The sequence below is a fragment of the Pecten maximus genome, chromosome 15 (genome assembly GCF_902652985.1).
Source record: "Pecten maximus chromosome 15, xPecMax1.1, whole genome shotgun sequence".
NCBI lineage: Eukaryota > Metazoa > Mollusca > Bivalvia > Pectinida > Pectinidae > Pecten > Pecten maximus.
In genome coordinates, this window is record NC_047029.1 from 21,108,564 (window position 1) to 21,126,752 (window position 18,189).

The 18,189-nt window shown below is 35.0% G+C and overlaps 1 protein-coding gene across 1 annotated transcript; it reads left to right on the forward strand.

Annotated features, from left to right (window-relative positions):
- Positions 1 to 3,331: 3,331 nt before the first annotated feature.
- Positions 3,332 to 16,689, forward strand: LOC117343240 (caspase-3-like). The gene is given in 9 exon segments (XM_033905578.1): positions 3,332 to 3,470; positions 4,125 to 4,577; positions 4,922 to 4,990; positions 10,027 to 10,110; positions 11,470 to 11,588; positions 11,590 to 11,664; positions 13,072 to 13,180; positions 14,645 to 14,815; positions 15,519 to 16,689. Coding segments are annotated over 8 exon segments (1,290 nt in total). The 5' UTR covers positions 3,332 to 3,470; positions 4,125 to 4,165; the 3' UTR covers positions 15,770 to 16,689.
- The last annotated feature ends 1,500 nt before the right edge of the window (positions 16,690 to 18,189 follow it).

Here is an 18,189-nt window from a genome sequence, read left to right on the forward strand (position 1 = left end):
TTCCATGGGTTTTTTTCACCATGGCGCCTAGCTGATTCTCAATAGTGCTAACATGTCTTGATCTCGTGTTATTCGCCGAGCTTCTCCTACGGTGCCAAGCTGCCTTGCTATTTTCTTATTCTGCCAAACTACCTAGCTCATTCCAAAAGCGCCAAGTTATCTAGCTCTTTTGCTGTTGTGACAAACTCCTCTATAACACCAAGCTGTTTGGCTCCTTTCTTAGGGTACCAAGTTGTCTTGTTCTTTTTCGTGACGCCAATCTGCTTTGCTCTTTTTCTTGTCGGACTGCGTAGCTCATTCTCAAAAGCGCCAAGTTACTGTGCTCTTTTCCTATGGCTCCAAACTTTTTTGTTCCTTTCATATGAAGCCAAGCTGCCTCGCTTATTCTCAATAGCAACAAGACTCCATGATCTTTTCCTATGGCGCCATGCTGCCTTGCTCCTTTTCTACATCTTCGCTAGCCAAGGCTTCTGATTACGTTACACTACACGAAAATAGCTATATAGCCTATATAACTTTGTTGCTAGTTTCCTTTGGCGTCAGACTGCCAGTCTACTTTCCCTTAGCCCCTTGCCGAGTTGATCTTTTCCTATGCAGGGATGTTACAAATGTTTAAAGAAAACTATGATCAATAAAGTGATAGAACGTTTCTTTAGCATATTAGAAAATCAGATATATCGATAAGATAAACTTTTTCATGTTCAAGATCGATCAACAGGTCTCTGGCGTTCTTTAAAATCCCATTCCCATTGTAATTCTTGGTTCTGAAGCCAGGAGTTTTGACGAAGATGTAGTAGTTAACAACATGTGTATTAAAATTGCCGCTATCATGATATCGTAAAACCATTGGCCTACACTAGGACTGGTTCGATCACCTTAGCCACAAAACCACAATTCAGCTTTAAGTCCTAAATGTAAAGAGCATTCTACCCGGGACAAATGCCTAAAAAACAGACAAATGTTCATGTGAACAAAACCACAATTCACCTTTATGTGCTTACACGATTTACTTGAGACTATGTTTTTTTAACCGAAAGAAAAAGTTCGACCCATCCTTTCTTTTAAGTGGCGGGACACATGAAGCTGGGAAGGTGATCCTGTAAACAATAAACATTATCATGAGTAATAGTTACTGAACTTTACACAGCCAATGTTATATTTTTTCAATTTAGTTATAAAGCATGCTTTTCATTAACGGCAGTTTTTGAATTAATAAAATTGTGTAGGTAATGTAGATATGTGTATCTGGAGCTAAATACAAACACGACACAAGGTTCCATGTGAACGAAGTACAAAATGAAGGGAAAACTTTGATTTGATATAGAATCGCGATACTTTTTCCACCCTTTACCCTGTTATTTATATAGATGAATGATGTGTTGTAAATGGAAGGTCTTGACACACCTATAGTTTAATGGAGTTTTATTCGGATGTTGTTTCTCTGACTCCAAAGGTAGTCTGACGCCGTTAACAGATATAAGATGTTCCTTTAATAGATATGAACAGGCCAGTTGTTTACAATTCGTAACCTTTGAACTATATTACAAATAGCTGACCAATGGATTATAGGTACATAGGAAAGTCAACAGGTAATTACATAAGTAAATCAATACACTTTGTCCATGTAAACACATGGGTCACATCCAAGGGTCAGGCAGCTTATATATTGATAAATCACTTATTACACTACTATATCACCGCAATGTGCGTTCAAGATATCGATGTGCAATGTGTCCTGAAATTCACATTAATTCACGCACCTGGCTGCGATATTCACGAGCCGAGTGATCTACATTGTACCGCTTTGAGTGTCGATGAAGAGCGGAGCCAGGTACTCGAATTAATGTGAATTGCAGGACACATTGAACATCCATATCTTGAACGCACATTGCGGCCCTTGGTCACACCCAAAGGTGAGGCAGCGTATATATTAATCAATTTTACTTATTACACTGCTATATCACATAATATATTCAGGGGAGGGGTCTATATTGATAGAAATAATGTAAACGAAAAATTCTGATATGTTGTTTTATTATGAAATCTGTCAGTTAAGTTAATAGCATGTGTGCTGGCCAAGTACAGGCGTGAATAGTCTATCCAATGGAGCGTAACGCACACACGACACTGAAATCGTAATCAAATATTTAATGCAGATCAATTTGATCATCCACAGACGCTAATATTACTATTGTGTCGGATATTATATAAGCTTCATTTTTAAGTTCTATAAAATATCAATATCACTCTCTACTGTGAGATGCAAGCAGAGTAGCCGGAGAATATTTTTCACTCGTACCTCGATCGGGAATCGGACCACGGTCGCATGGGTAAAAGGCGTGTATATTCCGCCTATATCTTCTGTTTTCATTAATTGCTATACCATTTTGTATATACAATGTAGTCTGATAACTGCCTAAAAATAATTGGTACAGCAGTTTCTAGTAACTACTCGACACCAGGCCATTTTGTTGACATCGCCATTGCATGCACGTGTTTAACTGCATATATAGTGGTTGCACGTGCACCGTACGTGACGTGCATACGTGCATTCTGTAATTGGTGTAGCTACATTTTACTCAACCAAAGGGAATATATGCCCGATATACAATATCAGGAACATATAATTAGTTCTATTACGTTAGCTTGTCACTTTTCTGACCATCACAAAAACGGACGATAATAAATATGTCGGCGAATCTTTACTATAATGTAACTATAATATATAAATATTTTAAAAAATATATATTTAGCCTAGTAGACATATACATTGTATATGTGTAGTTATTATGTGATAATTAAGCTAATCAAGGTCGGATTCAGGATTTTCATTCTGGTGTATTTCACGATAGATTCATACATTTGGGGGGGGGGGGGGGGGGGGGGGGGGGGGCCACGCCACTACCTTAAATCTGCCACATTGGTGTGGCATTATTTATTCAGTTCAGTTCAGTTCAATTTAATTCAAACTTTATTTGTAGTCGGTAAATATATCATGCAAATCAACATTAGCTTTAATGATCTATTAAAAGCGACTCAAACAGTAATAGACTATATATATATACACACAGATACAAATTAGATAAAGATAGATAGAAATAAATAAAATAAACAAAGTATTAAAAACATACATGTGTATTTGCCTGATGGTGAGTTATGTGTATGATAACTTAAAATTTAAAGATATTAGAATGTGCGAGAGCACTTTCACCAGGTATTGGCTCCTGGACTCAAAATTTTAGAAAATGTCGTTCAAGTTTTGTTTTAAATAACGGTGTCGACCCAATTTATACCCCGAATTTAAATGCCCGATAGGCACAGTTTCGGAAGTGATGTAATATCGGTCTGAATTTAAACTGTGTATTCGGGACGCCCTAATAAAACAACGTTGCCCATTGTTAATATAGACTGGAATCGTTAGGAAAATAGACAAACCGTTAGACAAATGTTTTAAAAGACAGCTGCTGCAGGTGAGTTTAATGTTGTCTGAATACAGATACAGTTTATATCGGTATGTATATATCATGTTTGTAAAGGTTTATCGTTTTTAAACAATCGACTGTAGCCAGTGAAGGCAACGCTTCCGGGTCGTGGTTCAGTGGTAATTTTCATTGATTATAAGTAACTTGTTATTTATGATAAACCCTAATTTTGGACATAAAGATAATTTCCTTGTAATATTAAAACATCTTTGGCAGTACTAATTGGTTACAGATAACTAGATACATGTATACACAAGACGGGTACTGAGTACATTACTACGTAATATAAACATGTATAAATTCATGTACATGTCTCTAACAAAAAAAACATTATAACACAACCGCAATTGAAAACTCATAATTCATTGAAAGAAATGTATACCGATGTTGAATGAATGATAAGTTTCCATTGGTTAATTGTCTAGGATAATCAATTAGCGAGAGTAAATTGAATTAGTTGAAAATCTGGCAGTGCAAGGGAGACAATCCAATTTGAGCTTTCCGTGATAAAGGGAGACACATCACTCATTTTAACATTATATATATTTTTTTTTTTTTTTTTTAAGTTCAAGTTTAGTAATAATTTAATGTTGATCACTCTAGCAAAATTAGCACTAACTTCTGTCTTTCCTTTGATTCAAGGTCTCATTGATTCAAGGTCTCATTGATAAGTCTTCAACGCCATGGCAACCAGAATCACTAAGGAAATGAAATCTCGCCATACCAGGCTTCTGAATGATTTGGCCAACCATTTTGATCCAGCATTGAATGGACATGAATTTGACCAGTTGAAGAATTCTTGTCGAGTTCATATTCAACCTCTAGCATTGAAAAATTCAAATAATGCAATCGAATTGTTGAAGAATTTAGAAAGAAACAATACAATATCGGTAGGAAAATATGATGAACTGAAGAAGATTATAAAAGAATTTGATTTTACGGTATTAGATGTAATCACGGAGGCAGAAGATGATTTAACTCAGCTGGGATTACAAGCCCCTGGAGCAGCCTCTTCACCTGTACAACAGCCACAGAGCGATTCTAATCCACCCAGCAGTCGTAAAACGAACCTAAATGTACCTGGAGCAAATACAGGTATCTTACGTCTGTTTATATATATTATATAAATACCTTGATTAATTGCAGCAACTCTTTGAAGAGTATAGTGACCAGGTTAAGTCTATTCTTCAAAATGATCACATAAAAAAGTTCAGATAATTGGATTTCTACATTAACAATGTAGAATCTATTACATTTTCATAATGATTTCCAATTTCAAATATGACACCTTTTTTAGGAGAATTTATATTTTTACTTCATTTGGAGGAAATCTATGGGACCAGCGGTTTGTGATAATTTTTTCCAGAACTGCTGGAATCAATAATTGAATTCTTTAATTAGGATATATACCACCACTATATCAATTATGTATTTTACAGGTGAATTAGAATCACAGCACCCATCCCCAGGAAATACAGACAAGCCTAGTGCTCCAAAAAAGAAACGAGGTTAGTTGATAAAAGTATATAAACATGTAGTGGAACTGAACTGGACTCCAATGGTTAGGGAGTCCGTCTAGAGTTCAGAGGTCCTGAGTTTGAATCCTTGTCTGGTTGTTACATTTTTCCTCTCCTTTTACATTTTACACTTATCTAAGTATACCTACAGAAGTTGGTTTATGGCCTCATGTGTGTCTTTGGGGTCAAATACTTTATTGAAGGAAGGAAGAATGTAGCGGGACTGGCTGGGCAGAATGTTGATAGCCAGGTAGCTCAAATAGTTAGAATTTCTGTCTAGAATTTAGGGGGTCATGAGTTCGAGTCCTGGTCTGGTTTTTAATTACATTTTTCCTCTCTTATTTCAAAATCAACCAGTATATCTAACGTTACCTTCAAATAAAATGTTACATAAAATTGCTATCAAGTGAAAATTCTTTAAATCCTTCAGAGATGCAAGAAATTCTTAAGAGATTAATGGCCACTATGAAAGTCAAAAAAATAATTTTAGATAATTAGATAACTGTCTCCCAAGCCCTAGGAAGTCATAGTTGATATTATCATTAATTATCCTCTGTGTAAGATGACAGTGATGTCATCATTGATTATCCTCTGTGTAAGATGACAGTGATGTCATCATTGATTATCCTCTGTGTAAGATGACAGTGATGTCATCATTGATTATCCTTGTAAGTGATGATAGCGATGCCATCATTGATTATCCTTGTGTTAGATGATAGTGATGTCATCATTGATTATCCTTGTGTTAGATGACAGTGATGTCATCATTGATTATCTCCAAGGTTAGATGATAGTGATATCATCATTGATTATCCTCTATTTTATGTGATAGCGATGTCATCATTAATTATCCTCTATGTTAGATGACAGTGATGTCATCATTGATTATCTCCAAGGTTAGATGATAGTGATGTCATCATTGATTATCCTCTATGTTAGGTGATAGCGATGTCATCATTAATTATCTTCAATGTTTGATGAAAGTGATATCATTGATTATCCTCCATGTTAGATGACAGTATGTCATCATTGATTATCCTCCATGTTAGATGACAGTATGTCATAATTGATTATCTTTGTATTAGATGATAGCGATGTCATCATTGATTATCCTCTATGTTAGATGACAGAATGTCATCATTAACTATCCTCTATGTTAGATGATAGCGATGTCATCATTGATTATCCTCTATGTTAGATGACAGTATGTCATCATTGACTATCCTCTATGTTAGATGATAGCGATGTCATCATTGATTATCCTCTATGTTAGATGACAGAATGTCATCATTGATTATCCTCTATGTTAAATTACAGTATGTCATCATTGATTATCCTTTGTTAGATGACAGTGATGTCATCAATTATTATTATTCATGTTAGATGACAGTATGTCATCATTGATTATCCTCTATGTTAGATGACAGTATGTCATCATTGATTATCCTCTATGTTAGATGACAGTATGTCATCATTGATTATCCTCTATTTTATGTGATAGCGATGTCATCATTAATTATCTCCAAGGTTAGATGATAGTTATGTCATCATTGATTATCTCAAAGGTTAGATGATAGTGATGTCATCATTGATTATCCTCTATTTTAGGTGATAGCGATGTCATCATTAATTATCTTCAATGTTTGATGAAAGTGATATCATTGATTATCCTCCATGTTAGATGACAGTATGTCATCATTGATTATCCTCCATGTTAGATGACAGTATGTCATAATTGATTATCTTTGTATTAGATGATAGCGATGTCATCATTGATTATCCTCTATGTTAGATGACAGAATGTCATCATTAACTATCCTCTATGTTAGATGATAGCGATGTCATCATTGATTATCCTCTATGTTAGATGACAGTATGTCATCATTGACTATCCTCTATGTTAGATGATAGCGATGTCATCATTGATTATCCTCTATGTTAGATGACAGAATGTCATCATTGATTATCCTCTATGTTAAATTACAGTATGTCATCATTGATTATCCTCTATATTAGATGACAGTATGTCATCAATGATTATCCTCTATTAGATGACAGTGATATCATCATTGATTATCCTTGTGTTAGATGACAGTACGTCATCATTGATTATCCTCTATGTAAGAAGACAGTGATGTCATCATTGATTATTATCCATGTTAGATGACAGTATGTCATTGATTATTATCCATGTTAGATGACAGTGTGTCATAATTGATTATCCTCTATGTTAGATGATAGTGATGCCATCATTGATTATCCTTTGTTAGATGACAGTGATGTCATCAATTATTATTATTCATGTTAGATGACAGTATGTCATCATTGATTATCCTCTATGTTAAATTACAGTATGTCATCATTGATTATCCTCTATATTAGATGACAGTATGTCATCAATGATTATCCTCTATTAGATGACAGTGATATCATCATTTATTATCCTTGTGTTAGATGACAGTACGTCATCATTGATTATCCTCTATGTAAGATGACAGTGATGTCATCATTGATTATTATCCATGTTAGATGACAGTATGTCATTGATTATTATCCATGTTAGATGACAGTGTGTCATAATTGATTATCCTCTGTTAGATGATAGTGATGCCATCATTGATTATCCTTTGTTAGATGACAGTATGTCATTGATTATCCTCTATGTTAGATGATAGTGATGTTGTCATTGATTATCCTTTTTTAGATGACAGTGATGTCATCATTGATTATCCTCTATGTTAGATGATAGTGATGTCATCATTGATTATCCTCTATGTTAGATGATAGTGATGCCATCATTGATTATCCTTGTGTTAGATGACAGTATGTCATCATTGATTATCCTCTATGTTAGATGATAGTGATGTCAATTATTATCCTTTTTTAGATGACAGTGATGTCATCATTGATTATCATCCATGTTAGATGATAGTTATGTCATCATTGATTATCCTCTATGTTAGATGATATTATGTCATCATTGATAATCCTCTATGTTAGATGATAGTGATGTCATCTTTGATTATCTCCAAGGTTAGATGATAGTGATGTCATCATTGATTATCTCAAAGGTTAGATGACAGTATGTCGTCATTGATTATCCTCTATGTTAGATGATAGTGATGCCAGGATTGATTATCCTCCATGTTAGATGATAGTGATGCCAGGATTGATTATCCTCCATGTTAGATGATAGTGATGTCATCATTTTTTATCATGTTAGATGATAGTGATGTCATCATTGATTATCTCAAAGGTTAGATGACAGTATGTCGTCATTTATTATCCTCTATGTTAGATGATAGTGATGCCATGATTGATTATCCTCCATGTTAGATGATAGTGATGCCATCATTGATTTATCCTCCATGTTAGATTATAGTGATGTCATCATTTATTATCATGTTAGATGATAGTGATGCCATCATTGATTATCCTTGTGTTAGATGACAGTATGTCATCATTGATTATCCTCTATGTTAGATGACAGTGATGTCATCATTGATTATCCTCTATGTTAGATGATAGTAATGTCATCATTGATTATCCTATGTTAGATGACAGTATGTCATCATTGATTATCCTCTATGTTAGATGACAGTGATATCATCATTGATTATCCTCTATGTTAGATGATAGTATGTCATCATTGATTATCCTCTATGTTAGATGACAGTGATATCATCATTGATTATCCTCGATGTTAGATGATAGTATGTCATCATTGATTATCCTCTATGTTAGATGACAGTGATATCATCATTGATTATCCTCTATGTTAGATGATAGTATGTCATCATTGATTATCCTCTATGTTAGATGATAGTGATGCCATCATTGATTATCCTTGTGTTAGATGACAGTATGTCATCATTGATTATCTCAAAGGTTAGATGACATTGATGTCATCATTGATTATCCTTGTGTTAGATGACAGTATGTCATCATTGATTATCCTCTATGTTAGATGATAGTGATGTTGTCATTGATTATCCTTTTTTAGATGACAGTGATGTCATCATTGATTATCATCCATGTTAGATGATAGTTATGTCATCATTGATTATCCTCTATGTTAGATGATATTATGTCATCATTGATAATCCTCTATGTTAGATGATAGTGATGTCATCATTTATTATCATGTTAGATGATAGTGATGCCATCATTGATTATACTTGTGTTAGATGACAGTATGTCATCATTGATTATCCTCTGTTAGATGACAGTAATGTCATCATTTATTATCCTTGTGTAAGATGATAGTAATGTCATCATTGATTATCTTCTATGTTAGATGACAGTATGTCATCATTGATTATCCTGTTAGATGACAGTGATGTCATCATTGATTATCCTTGTGTAAGATGATAGTAATGTCATCATTGATTATCCTCTATGTTAGATGACAGTATGTCATCATTGATTATCCTCTATGTTAGATGATAGTGATGCCATCATTGATTATCCTTTGTTAGATGACAGTATATCATTGATTATCCTCTATGTTAGATGACAGTGAAGTCATCAATGATTATCCTCTGTTAGATGATAGTGATGTCCTCATTGATTATCCTCCATGTTAGATGACATTGGTGTCATCATTGATTTTCCTCTATGTTAGATGATAGTGATGCCATCATTGATTATCCTTTGTTAGATGACAGTATGTCATCATTGATTATCCTCTATGTTAGATGACAGTGAAGTCATCAATGATTATCCTCTGTTAGATGACAGTATATCATCATTGATTATCCTCTATGTTAGATGACATTGGTGTCATCATTGATTATCATCCATGTTAGATGACAGTGAAGTCATCAATGATTATCCTCTGTTAGATGATAGTGATGTCCTCATTGATTATCCTCCATGTTAGATGACATTGGTGTCATCATTGATTTTCCTCTATGTTAGATATCAGTGGTGTCATGTCTTCTGTGTTAGACAACATTATATCATCTATTTTAGATGACAATGATGTTAGCATAACGCTTAGAAAATCATACTTCAATTTTTTTCAGATGATGAACCTGATGATTATGTTTACAAGACTAATGGTAAAACAGGACTGTTGGTGATCCTCAACTTCACTCAAAAAAGGGAAGGTAATGTTAGGGAAACTTCAATTTTCTGAAACCTTGTTTATTTTTAGCCATTATCAGTAAGCTATTCAAATCACCCTTCGTCTGTGGTCTTTATGCTGTCGTAAACTATCATTGTTATGGCTATTTCTTGAGAAGCATTGGAAGGATATTTTTCAAACTTCATATGTTGATTCCCTTGGTCCTTAATTGTACCAATTCAGTTTTCAGTCTGATTTCAAAAACAAAATTGCCAAAAATAAAATGGCCAACATGCAGCCATCTTGGATTTTGAAAGTTGAAGTTTGTTATAGCTTTTTCTTGTTGAATACTTGAATGATTATTTCTGGGTTCCCTTTGGTCCATATTTATCATATTAATCAATTGATTATTTTGTTTGTTGTGCCTCTTCAATTTTTAGTCTTATTGGGAAAAACAATATGGCCAATAGGTAGCCATCTTGGATTTTGACAGTTGAAGTTCGTAATAAAAGGATACAAGGTTTCCCTTGGTCAATATAGTTGTTTCGTTTCAATTCTAAGTCTTATGCTGAAAACAATCAGGCCATCAGGCAGCCATCTTGAATTTGACAATTAAAACTTATTTCTGCTATATCTGGAAGGGTATACATATCTACGACTTGATGTGCAGGTTCCCCTCTATTCTTAATTAATTGTGCCCATATATGGATCTTTTAAATAACGATAATTTCATTGTAGATTCTTTTTTGTATCTAGTCGTGCATCTTCATTAAAAAAAGTATAGTTATATTTTATGAATACTACATGTCGATAAAATAGATATTTGTTTTGAGGAAAGAGGAGAAAAGTGCAATAATGATCAGACTAGCATGGAACCAGTCACATTATACAATGTAGGATGCAAATATGTCTCCGATAACAGTCGGTATTTATAATTTCTGTATGCTCAATTTTGTGATTGATCAGGAAAGCAAACAATAGCCAATATACTGCTATCTTGGATTTTAACAGTTGTAATTTTGTATCGCTATTTCTTAGAAAGTTCTCGATGAATCTTTCTTAGAGTTCATATAATTAAAAGGAAAAAGAAAAGAAAAAAATAAAGTATTGAAAAGAGCTGTCTTATATAACCCTGGTTAGTTTTGTTATTATTGAAGACGTGCATGTTGCTTAACTTTCTAGAATAAAATAAATCTTGAAAAAAGAATACATTTGAATACAATATACAAATTATCATTATTTAATCTAAAAGGGTATCTGTTTGGCTTCAAACTTTTAATAGAAAGGTGAGAAAATTTGAATCAAATGTAATAGAAGTATGGGATAAGAAAAATAGCCCATTCACAGAAAATCAGAGATAGGGATGTTTGTAAATAATTGAAATAGTATATGCTGTTTACAGGCGCATTGGAAGATGAGAGAAATTTAAAGGGATTTTTTAAAGACAGCCTGCAGTGGGAAGTGGAAACTCGACAGGACTTGAAATATGATCGACTTGCCAGCGTATCTGCTGGGATTACAGGAGCGTCTCAGTGACCATGAAACTGCTGACAAGTACCACTCTCTCGTCGTGGCTGTCATGAGCCATGGAAATGAGGTACCTGTCTCAGCTGTTTATGTGACATGAGTCACACTCGGTTATATTTATATTGCTCGTTGTGTTATGTCTGTGTTGTTCGTATCCCACGCCATGTTTATTTGCTTCTGCGTACGGTGCTCGTTCTGTGATTATTGCGTTGTGCGTATCCTACGTTGTGTGTAATGTAGTCTTGTATGTGTTAATCGTGATTGTCCAGAGAGTGTGTTCGTGTGATGTATGTAGGTATGAAACAGGTTTGACCACTGACGGAAAATACAGGACATGCGCATTGCGTTTTTTCCTTTATTTCTTTCTTGCTATAATACTTTTGCAGCCGTTTGGTATTTCTGTGTTCGTTATCCATACATCATGATCCACCCTTATCCGACTATGTTACATTTATATTACAGCATGGTATCTTTTTATTGTAACTTATCATACAGCATGATGTATATCATATTTCTTTATTGCAATATAGAATTTTCACTTACCATAATATTCTCATAATTGCAACTATATTGCCTTATTCAAATAATGATTGTGTGATTTTCCCCTGGGGGCCGAGGATGATGCGAGTTATGTGATAATAAGAATAAACTCTTGACTGTGCCGTAAAGAATTTTAAAAACCTCAATAACTTGATATGTTTCATAAATTCCTCGAGACATAGTCTCTCATGTCAGATCCTCTATAGACAGACTAGAAGCTAGGACTCACACAACTAAATCAGCCGATGAGCTGGTGTTTCAGTGCCTGAACCAAGTCCATGAGAAAAATGTGTTTCTTAGGTTGGTAGCTGTTTTCCTGAGTACATGCCTTATGAAATTGGTACTTTTTATATACGAGACTAAAGAGTAAGGTCTTGAGATTTGGAAAATCAAAAATATATACTCCTACTGAAAATAGAATGACGTATAGGATTTGAGGTGTAAAAAGGTGGTAATTCCCCAGATGGGGGTTCCCCAGTGCACTGTAAATATCAGGGTTATTGTCTTTCGAGTACCCGTGTGCTCTTTTGGCATGAAACCTATACAATAAGAACATTTATCCGATAGCAAAAACCATAAATTGAACTTCAAATGAGCAAATGAAGGGATGGGGTCACTCGTAATAACATATAGTAAACCATTTAGTTGTGCAAGTCCTTTAATCAGGTTGCTGTCTGATTGGTCTGTTACAAGGAGCTGCAGTGCCCGAGTGGTCAAGGTGTCACGACATTTTGTCACTAGCCTCCACATCTGGGTTGCGATTTCGAAACCCACATGGGGCAGTTGCCAGGTACTGACCTTAAGCCGGTGGTTTTTCTCTGGGTACTCCGGCTTTCCTCCACCTCCAAAACCAGGCATGTCCTTAAATGACCCTGGGTGTTAATATGACGTTAAACAAAATAAACCAAAATTAAACAAAACCAATGGTGTGTTACAGGATGGAATCTTCCCACATGACCACCTGGAAGAAGTAGAAGAAAAGAGAGTGTACAAATTTGACACAATTTTCAACTTTTTTAAGAATGATGAGATAAAAGCATTTGCAGGTAAGTATGAGAAAAGTTATTGTTGGATTAGTAAGTGGGGAAAGGTTAATTTGTCAGTATCCTAATCAGTTCATTACATAACTGATAATGTTCTCACTAGTGTAAACAGGGTTTTCTATTGGAAGTGGAGGGTTTTAATTATAGTGGCTATATACAGAATTTATTACATGAGTTTGGTAATAATGTATATACCGGTAATGTAGATGCTATGATCGATTAATGAAGGAATTGAAATTAATTTCCATATGAAATAATAAATTCCATATAAAATAACTATGAATATAAGATTCTGCTAATGAGAATATAACTATCAAATTATAAGTTTCTAAATAAGAAAGGTCGTTTTTTAATTGGACTGGATTTTTTTTCTGCAGTCGTATGACATCATTATTGAATTTAGTGTGATGCCATAAATATAGATGTATGTTACTATTGTCATTGATGGCATGGTTGTATTTCATGGTAGAATGGGCTAATGATATGATGGAAGTCATTCCTTATTACAAGTCAAATCTTACTATTTTTAGATCACTTGGCCTGAAGGACAAAGTGAGCTTAAGCAGTTGTGCAATATCTGTTTGTCATCTGGTTGACCAAATGGTCTACCATGATGATATTTGGATAGTTAGGTATGAATCCCAATAGAGTTTGCAAAAGAAATGACCTTGACACACATTAAAGGTCACAGGGGTCAACAGATTGTAAAACCTATATATGTCTTTTTTGGCTCACATAACACAAAGTGTTAGTGAGCTTGTACTATAAGGTAAAGAGTCTGTTCCTCAACTTTTAACTCATTCTAGTAAACCATAATAATTTGGGTACTGCTATCTTTGCTGTCCAATTAATTTTACAATCCAACTACTCTTGGCTAGCAATGACCCTACCCAAGAAAAAGTACAATCAAGTCTCTTCATACGAATGACCTTGACCAATTCTCAAGATCAAAGGGGGCAAATATGTTAAAAACCATAAAAATCATCTTGTCAATTTTCTTAAGTCCCTGTGTAGTGGGTTCCAATAAGTGTCAGGTCAGTTACCAAGGATGAAATGCTATCAAGTTTTCTCTTATCAATGAAAATGACTTACAAAATATCCACAGGTCACAGGGAAAACAATTTTAATATCTTCATTAAAAATATAAGAATCTTCTTCCCAAGTTCCAGAAGACCCAGAGTTCTGATACTAAGCTAAGGCCTTGATAATCACATATTTGACTGAAAGATTTCAAGGTCAAATTCAATCAGAATTAGGGAAAGACATGGTTTGATCCATATTCAAGGTCACATGTATCAACACAAAATAAAACTAGCATGTTTTGATTGACTGAAAGTCCTAGCTAGAATCATCAAAGAGTAGAATACCAGTTGGGTCATGCAGGTCCACTTGGCCTTTTATTTCAGAATTTATGTAAAAATATAAATTCTAAATTATGTAACTTTTTTTCCTTGAATCCCTTTTCAGGTAAACCCAAAGTGTTTCTAGTACAGGCTTGCCGAGGTAGCCAAATCCAAGGGGAGGTTATTCAGGATGACCATGACCCAATTGATATTGGTGAACTTCCTCTCCCAGCTTCAGTCCGTATATCCATCCCTGTGGACGCAGATATTCTCATTATGTGGGCAACTACACCTGGTCAGTTTATATTACTACACTTGGCTACACAGTCATTTAAACTTGTCAGCTTACATGATCCGAGTCATAATTGTTGGTATGTTCTATAATGTATTTTTCGTGATTTTTCATACATTCACATTTTTCTGATTTCATTGATAATTAATTTGATTTTGACAGTTGAATTTTGTTACTGCATTTTCTCAGATGTACTCCATGGATCTTTTTGAAAAATTCACTTGAAGCATTCAATTTTGAACCTGATTAGAAGAATTCTTCAGTCACAATTTGTCAATACAACCCGTCAAATGTTGTACAGTCACTTTGTCAATATAACCTGTCAAATGTTATGTCACACTTTATCATCATTACCTGCCAAATGTAGTCACACTTTGTCAATATAACATGTCAAATGCCATGTCACACGTTGTCATGACAACCTGTCAAAATAACAGATAATGATAAAAGCTAGTAAAAAGAAGTTGAAAAATCTTGCAACCAAGAATGGGCATCAAGATCCTCTAGCCAGTGGAGAACTTACTGTATATGTGTTAAAATGCCAACCTATCATGTTCATATGTTACTTTGACTCCTTAAGTACACTTTATACTGCAATATAAAGGGAATGAGACTAAAGAAACTGGTGCTGGCCGACCCACAATGTTAACCTTGTTAATGATATAATTTTGTTGTCATACACTAAAATCATTTTCTCCGATCACAGGTTTCAAGGCGTTCAGAAGTGTAATCTCAGGCTCGCATTTTCTTCGAGAAGTGGTGCATCAATTCGAACAGAACTATGGAACAGATCATGTGGAGGCTATGCTGATGAAGGTTCGGCACACATTTGCGTGCACAGAAAAGTATCGATGGAAACATGTAGGAACAGACAAAGATGGCAGAAAGAAAACCAGTGTTTCTGTACAAATGCCTTGTACATGGACGACTTTAACTAAAATGTTATACCTAAAATGAATATAGAAACCAATGATTTAATAAAGTAGGCAGCTACACTCGACTATCGTCACCTGTAAATCTGTCCATTTTCATAAGTTTTACTGTAAACCGAGAATTTCTTCCTCGTAGCAGCGTCATCTTTCATCAGTAAAACTGACTAAATATCAGCATTCTTCATTAGTAATATTCACATGCGAGACACCAGTTTGTAGTTTCAAGATTTAGGGTTGTGAGTGTTGAGAATATTTGTATAGGATGGCAAATTGAGTTTTTAAGGATAAATTATTGAGTTGGCAGACTTCCTGAGTTTTATTTAAGCATTGAACTATTACCAAATGGTAGTATACAGTCGATGTGAATACAATTTGGACAACATATAAATAGAATGACATTGACACTGATAATTTTGATAATTTGTGAAGTTGCTTTATTTTTTGTGGTGGCTTATGTAAATAAATGCTAGCATTCGAATGCTCTCTAGGTGGAAAGTAACTGACGAGCATTTTTTTTAACCTACAACACCTGGAGCTGTATTCCTACACTGACCAAATCACTGTAGTATACAGTCTCATGAATACAATTTGGTTCACTAACGACATATAGGCAAATGCTACACAAAATCTAAATCTAAATATTTGAATGCAAAATGTAAAACTTGCCAAGGACTTGTAATATTTGAAAAGGACATTAGTCTACACGAAATGGATAGGTATGTGTAAAATCTGGCAAAACTTGCAAACGATGTATTGTATTTCCAATAAACATTAGCTTACATGTAAAGTATGTGTATACATGTATCTACAAAATTTGCCATAAAAAGGCAGACAACTAGTAATATTTCCAACTCATTTTTTGTCAAAGTGAAATAGATGTGTATATGTGAAACTTAGCTAAAAGTACCTAAAATATTGTGAGTAAAGGGTAAATTAAATGCAAAAGTGTTTGTTTTATTTAATCCAATGATCGTTTTAGCTGAAAAACAAGCATACACAGGCAGAATTCCTCAAAGGAAATTTTTTCACAAGAAATTCTCGTGAATTTCATGTGAATTTTACTTTCTTGCCCTTTTGATGTGAAAGAAAATGTTCATGTAAAATTCATGTCAAGGAATTTTGCCTGTACAAGATATTGTTAAAGCTATACATGTCCCCTACTGAAAATAGTAGCAGTAACATTGACCTTGACCCAAAATACCTGAAATTTAATTTGTTCAGAGATATTATGGTTCTTTATTAGCTCACCTGGTCCAAAGGACCAAGGTGTACTTATGCCATACCGTGGCGTCAACAATTGACTTCTTCATAACTGCTGATCGGAATTTGACCAAATTTGGTCAGAAGCATCCTTGTCGGGTGTGGACTCAAAATTGTACAAATGGTGTAGCCGACCCCCGGGGGCCTGAGGGGCGGGGCCAAAATGGGCCAATTTAGCTATATAAACGACTTCTCTGAAACCAACGATTGCTTTGATTTTTAGGTCATCTGACCCGAAGGGTCAGGATGACCTATAGTCATCATGCTTCGTCCGTCGTCGTGCGCCGTCCGCCGTGCGTAAACTTTTCACATTTCAAACTTCTTCTCAAGTTCCACCAGTGGAATTGAGCTGAAACTTACCTGAAATGATGCTGGGATGGTCCTGACCAAGTGTTGTTATTTTTCGGGTCAGTCTGAAATCCAAGATGGCCACCACAGCCGCCATTTTGAAAACACATTTTAAACTTCTTCTCAAGTTCCACCAGTGCTGTTGGGCTGAAACTTGCCAGAAATGATCCCGAGATGATCCTGACCAAGTGTTGTTATTTTTCGGGTCGGCCCGAAATCCAAGATGGCCGCCATGTTGAAAAACACATTTTAAACTTCTTCTCAAGTTCCACCAGTGCTTTTGAGCTGAAACTTGCCAGAAATGATCCTGATATGATCCCGACCAAATGTTGTTATTTTTCGGGTCGGTCCGAAATCAAAGATGGCCGCCATAGCCGCCATCTTCAAAAACACATTTTAAACTTCTTCTCAAGTTCCACCAGTGCTGTTGGGCTGAAACTTGCCTGAAATGATCCTGATATGATCCCGACCAAGTGTTGTTATTTTTCGGGTCGGCCCGAATTCCAAGATGGCCGCCATGTTGAAAAACACATTTTAAACTTCTTCTCCAGTTCCACTGGTGCCATTGAGCTGAAAATGGGTGAGGATGTCAAGGAAGGCGAGCCAACAGTGTTGTTATTGTTTTGGCCTCGTAAAAACTTTGACATGGCAGCAATGGCGGCGATTTTGTAACATGATTGCGCAATCATGGTTTTCCTGAACAACATCTATTTCAAACTTTTTCTCAAATTCCACCGGTGGGATTCAGCTCTAACTTACCAGAAATTATCCTTAGATGGTCCAGACCAAGTGTTGTTATTTATTGGGTCAGTCAGAAATCCAAGATGGCCACCATGG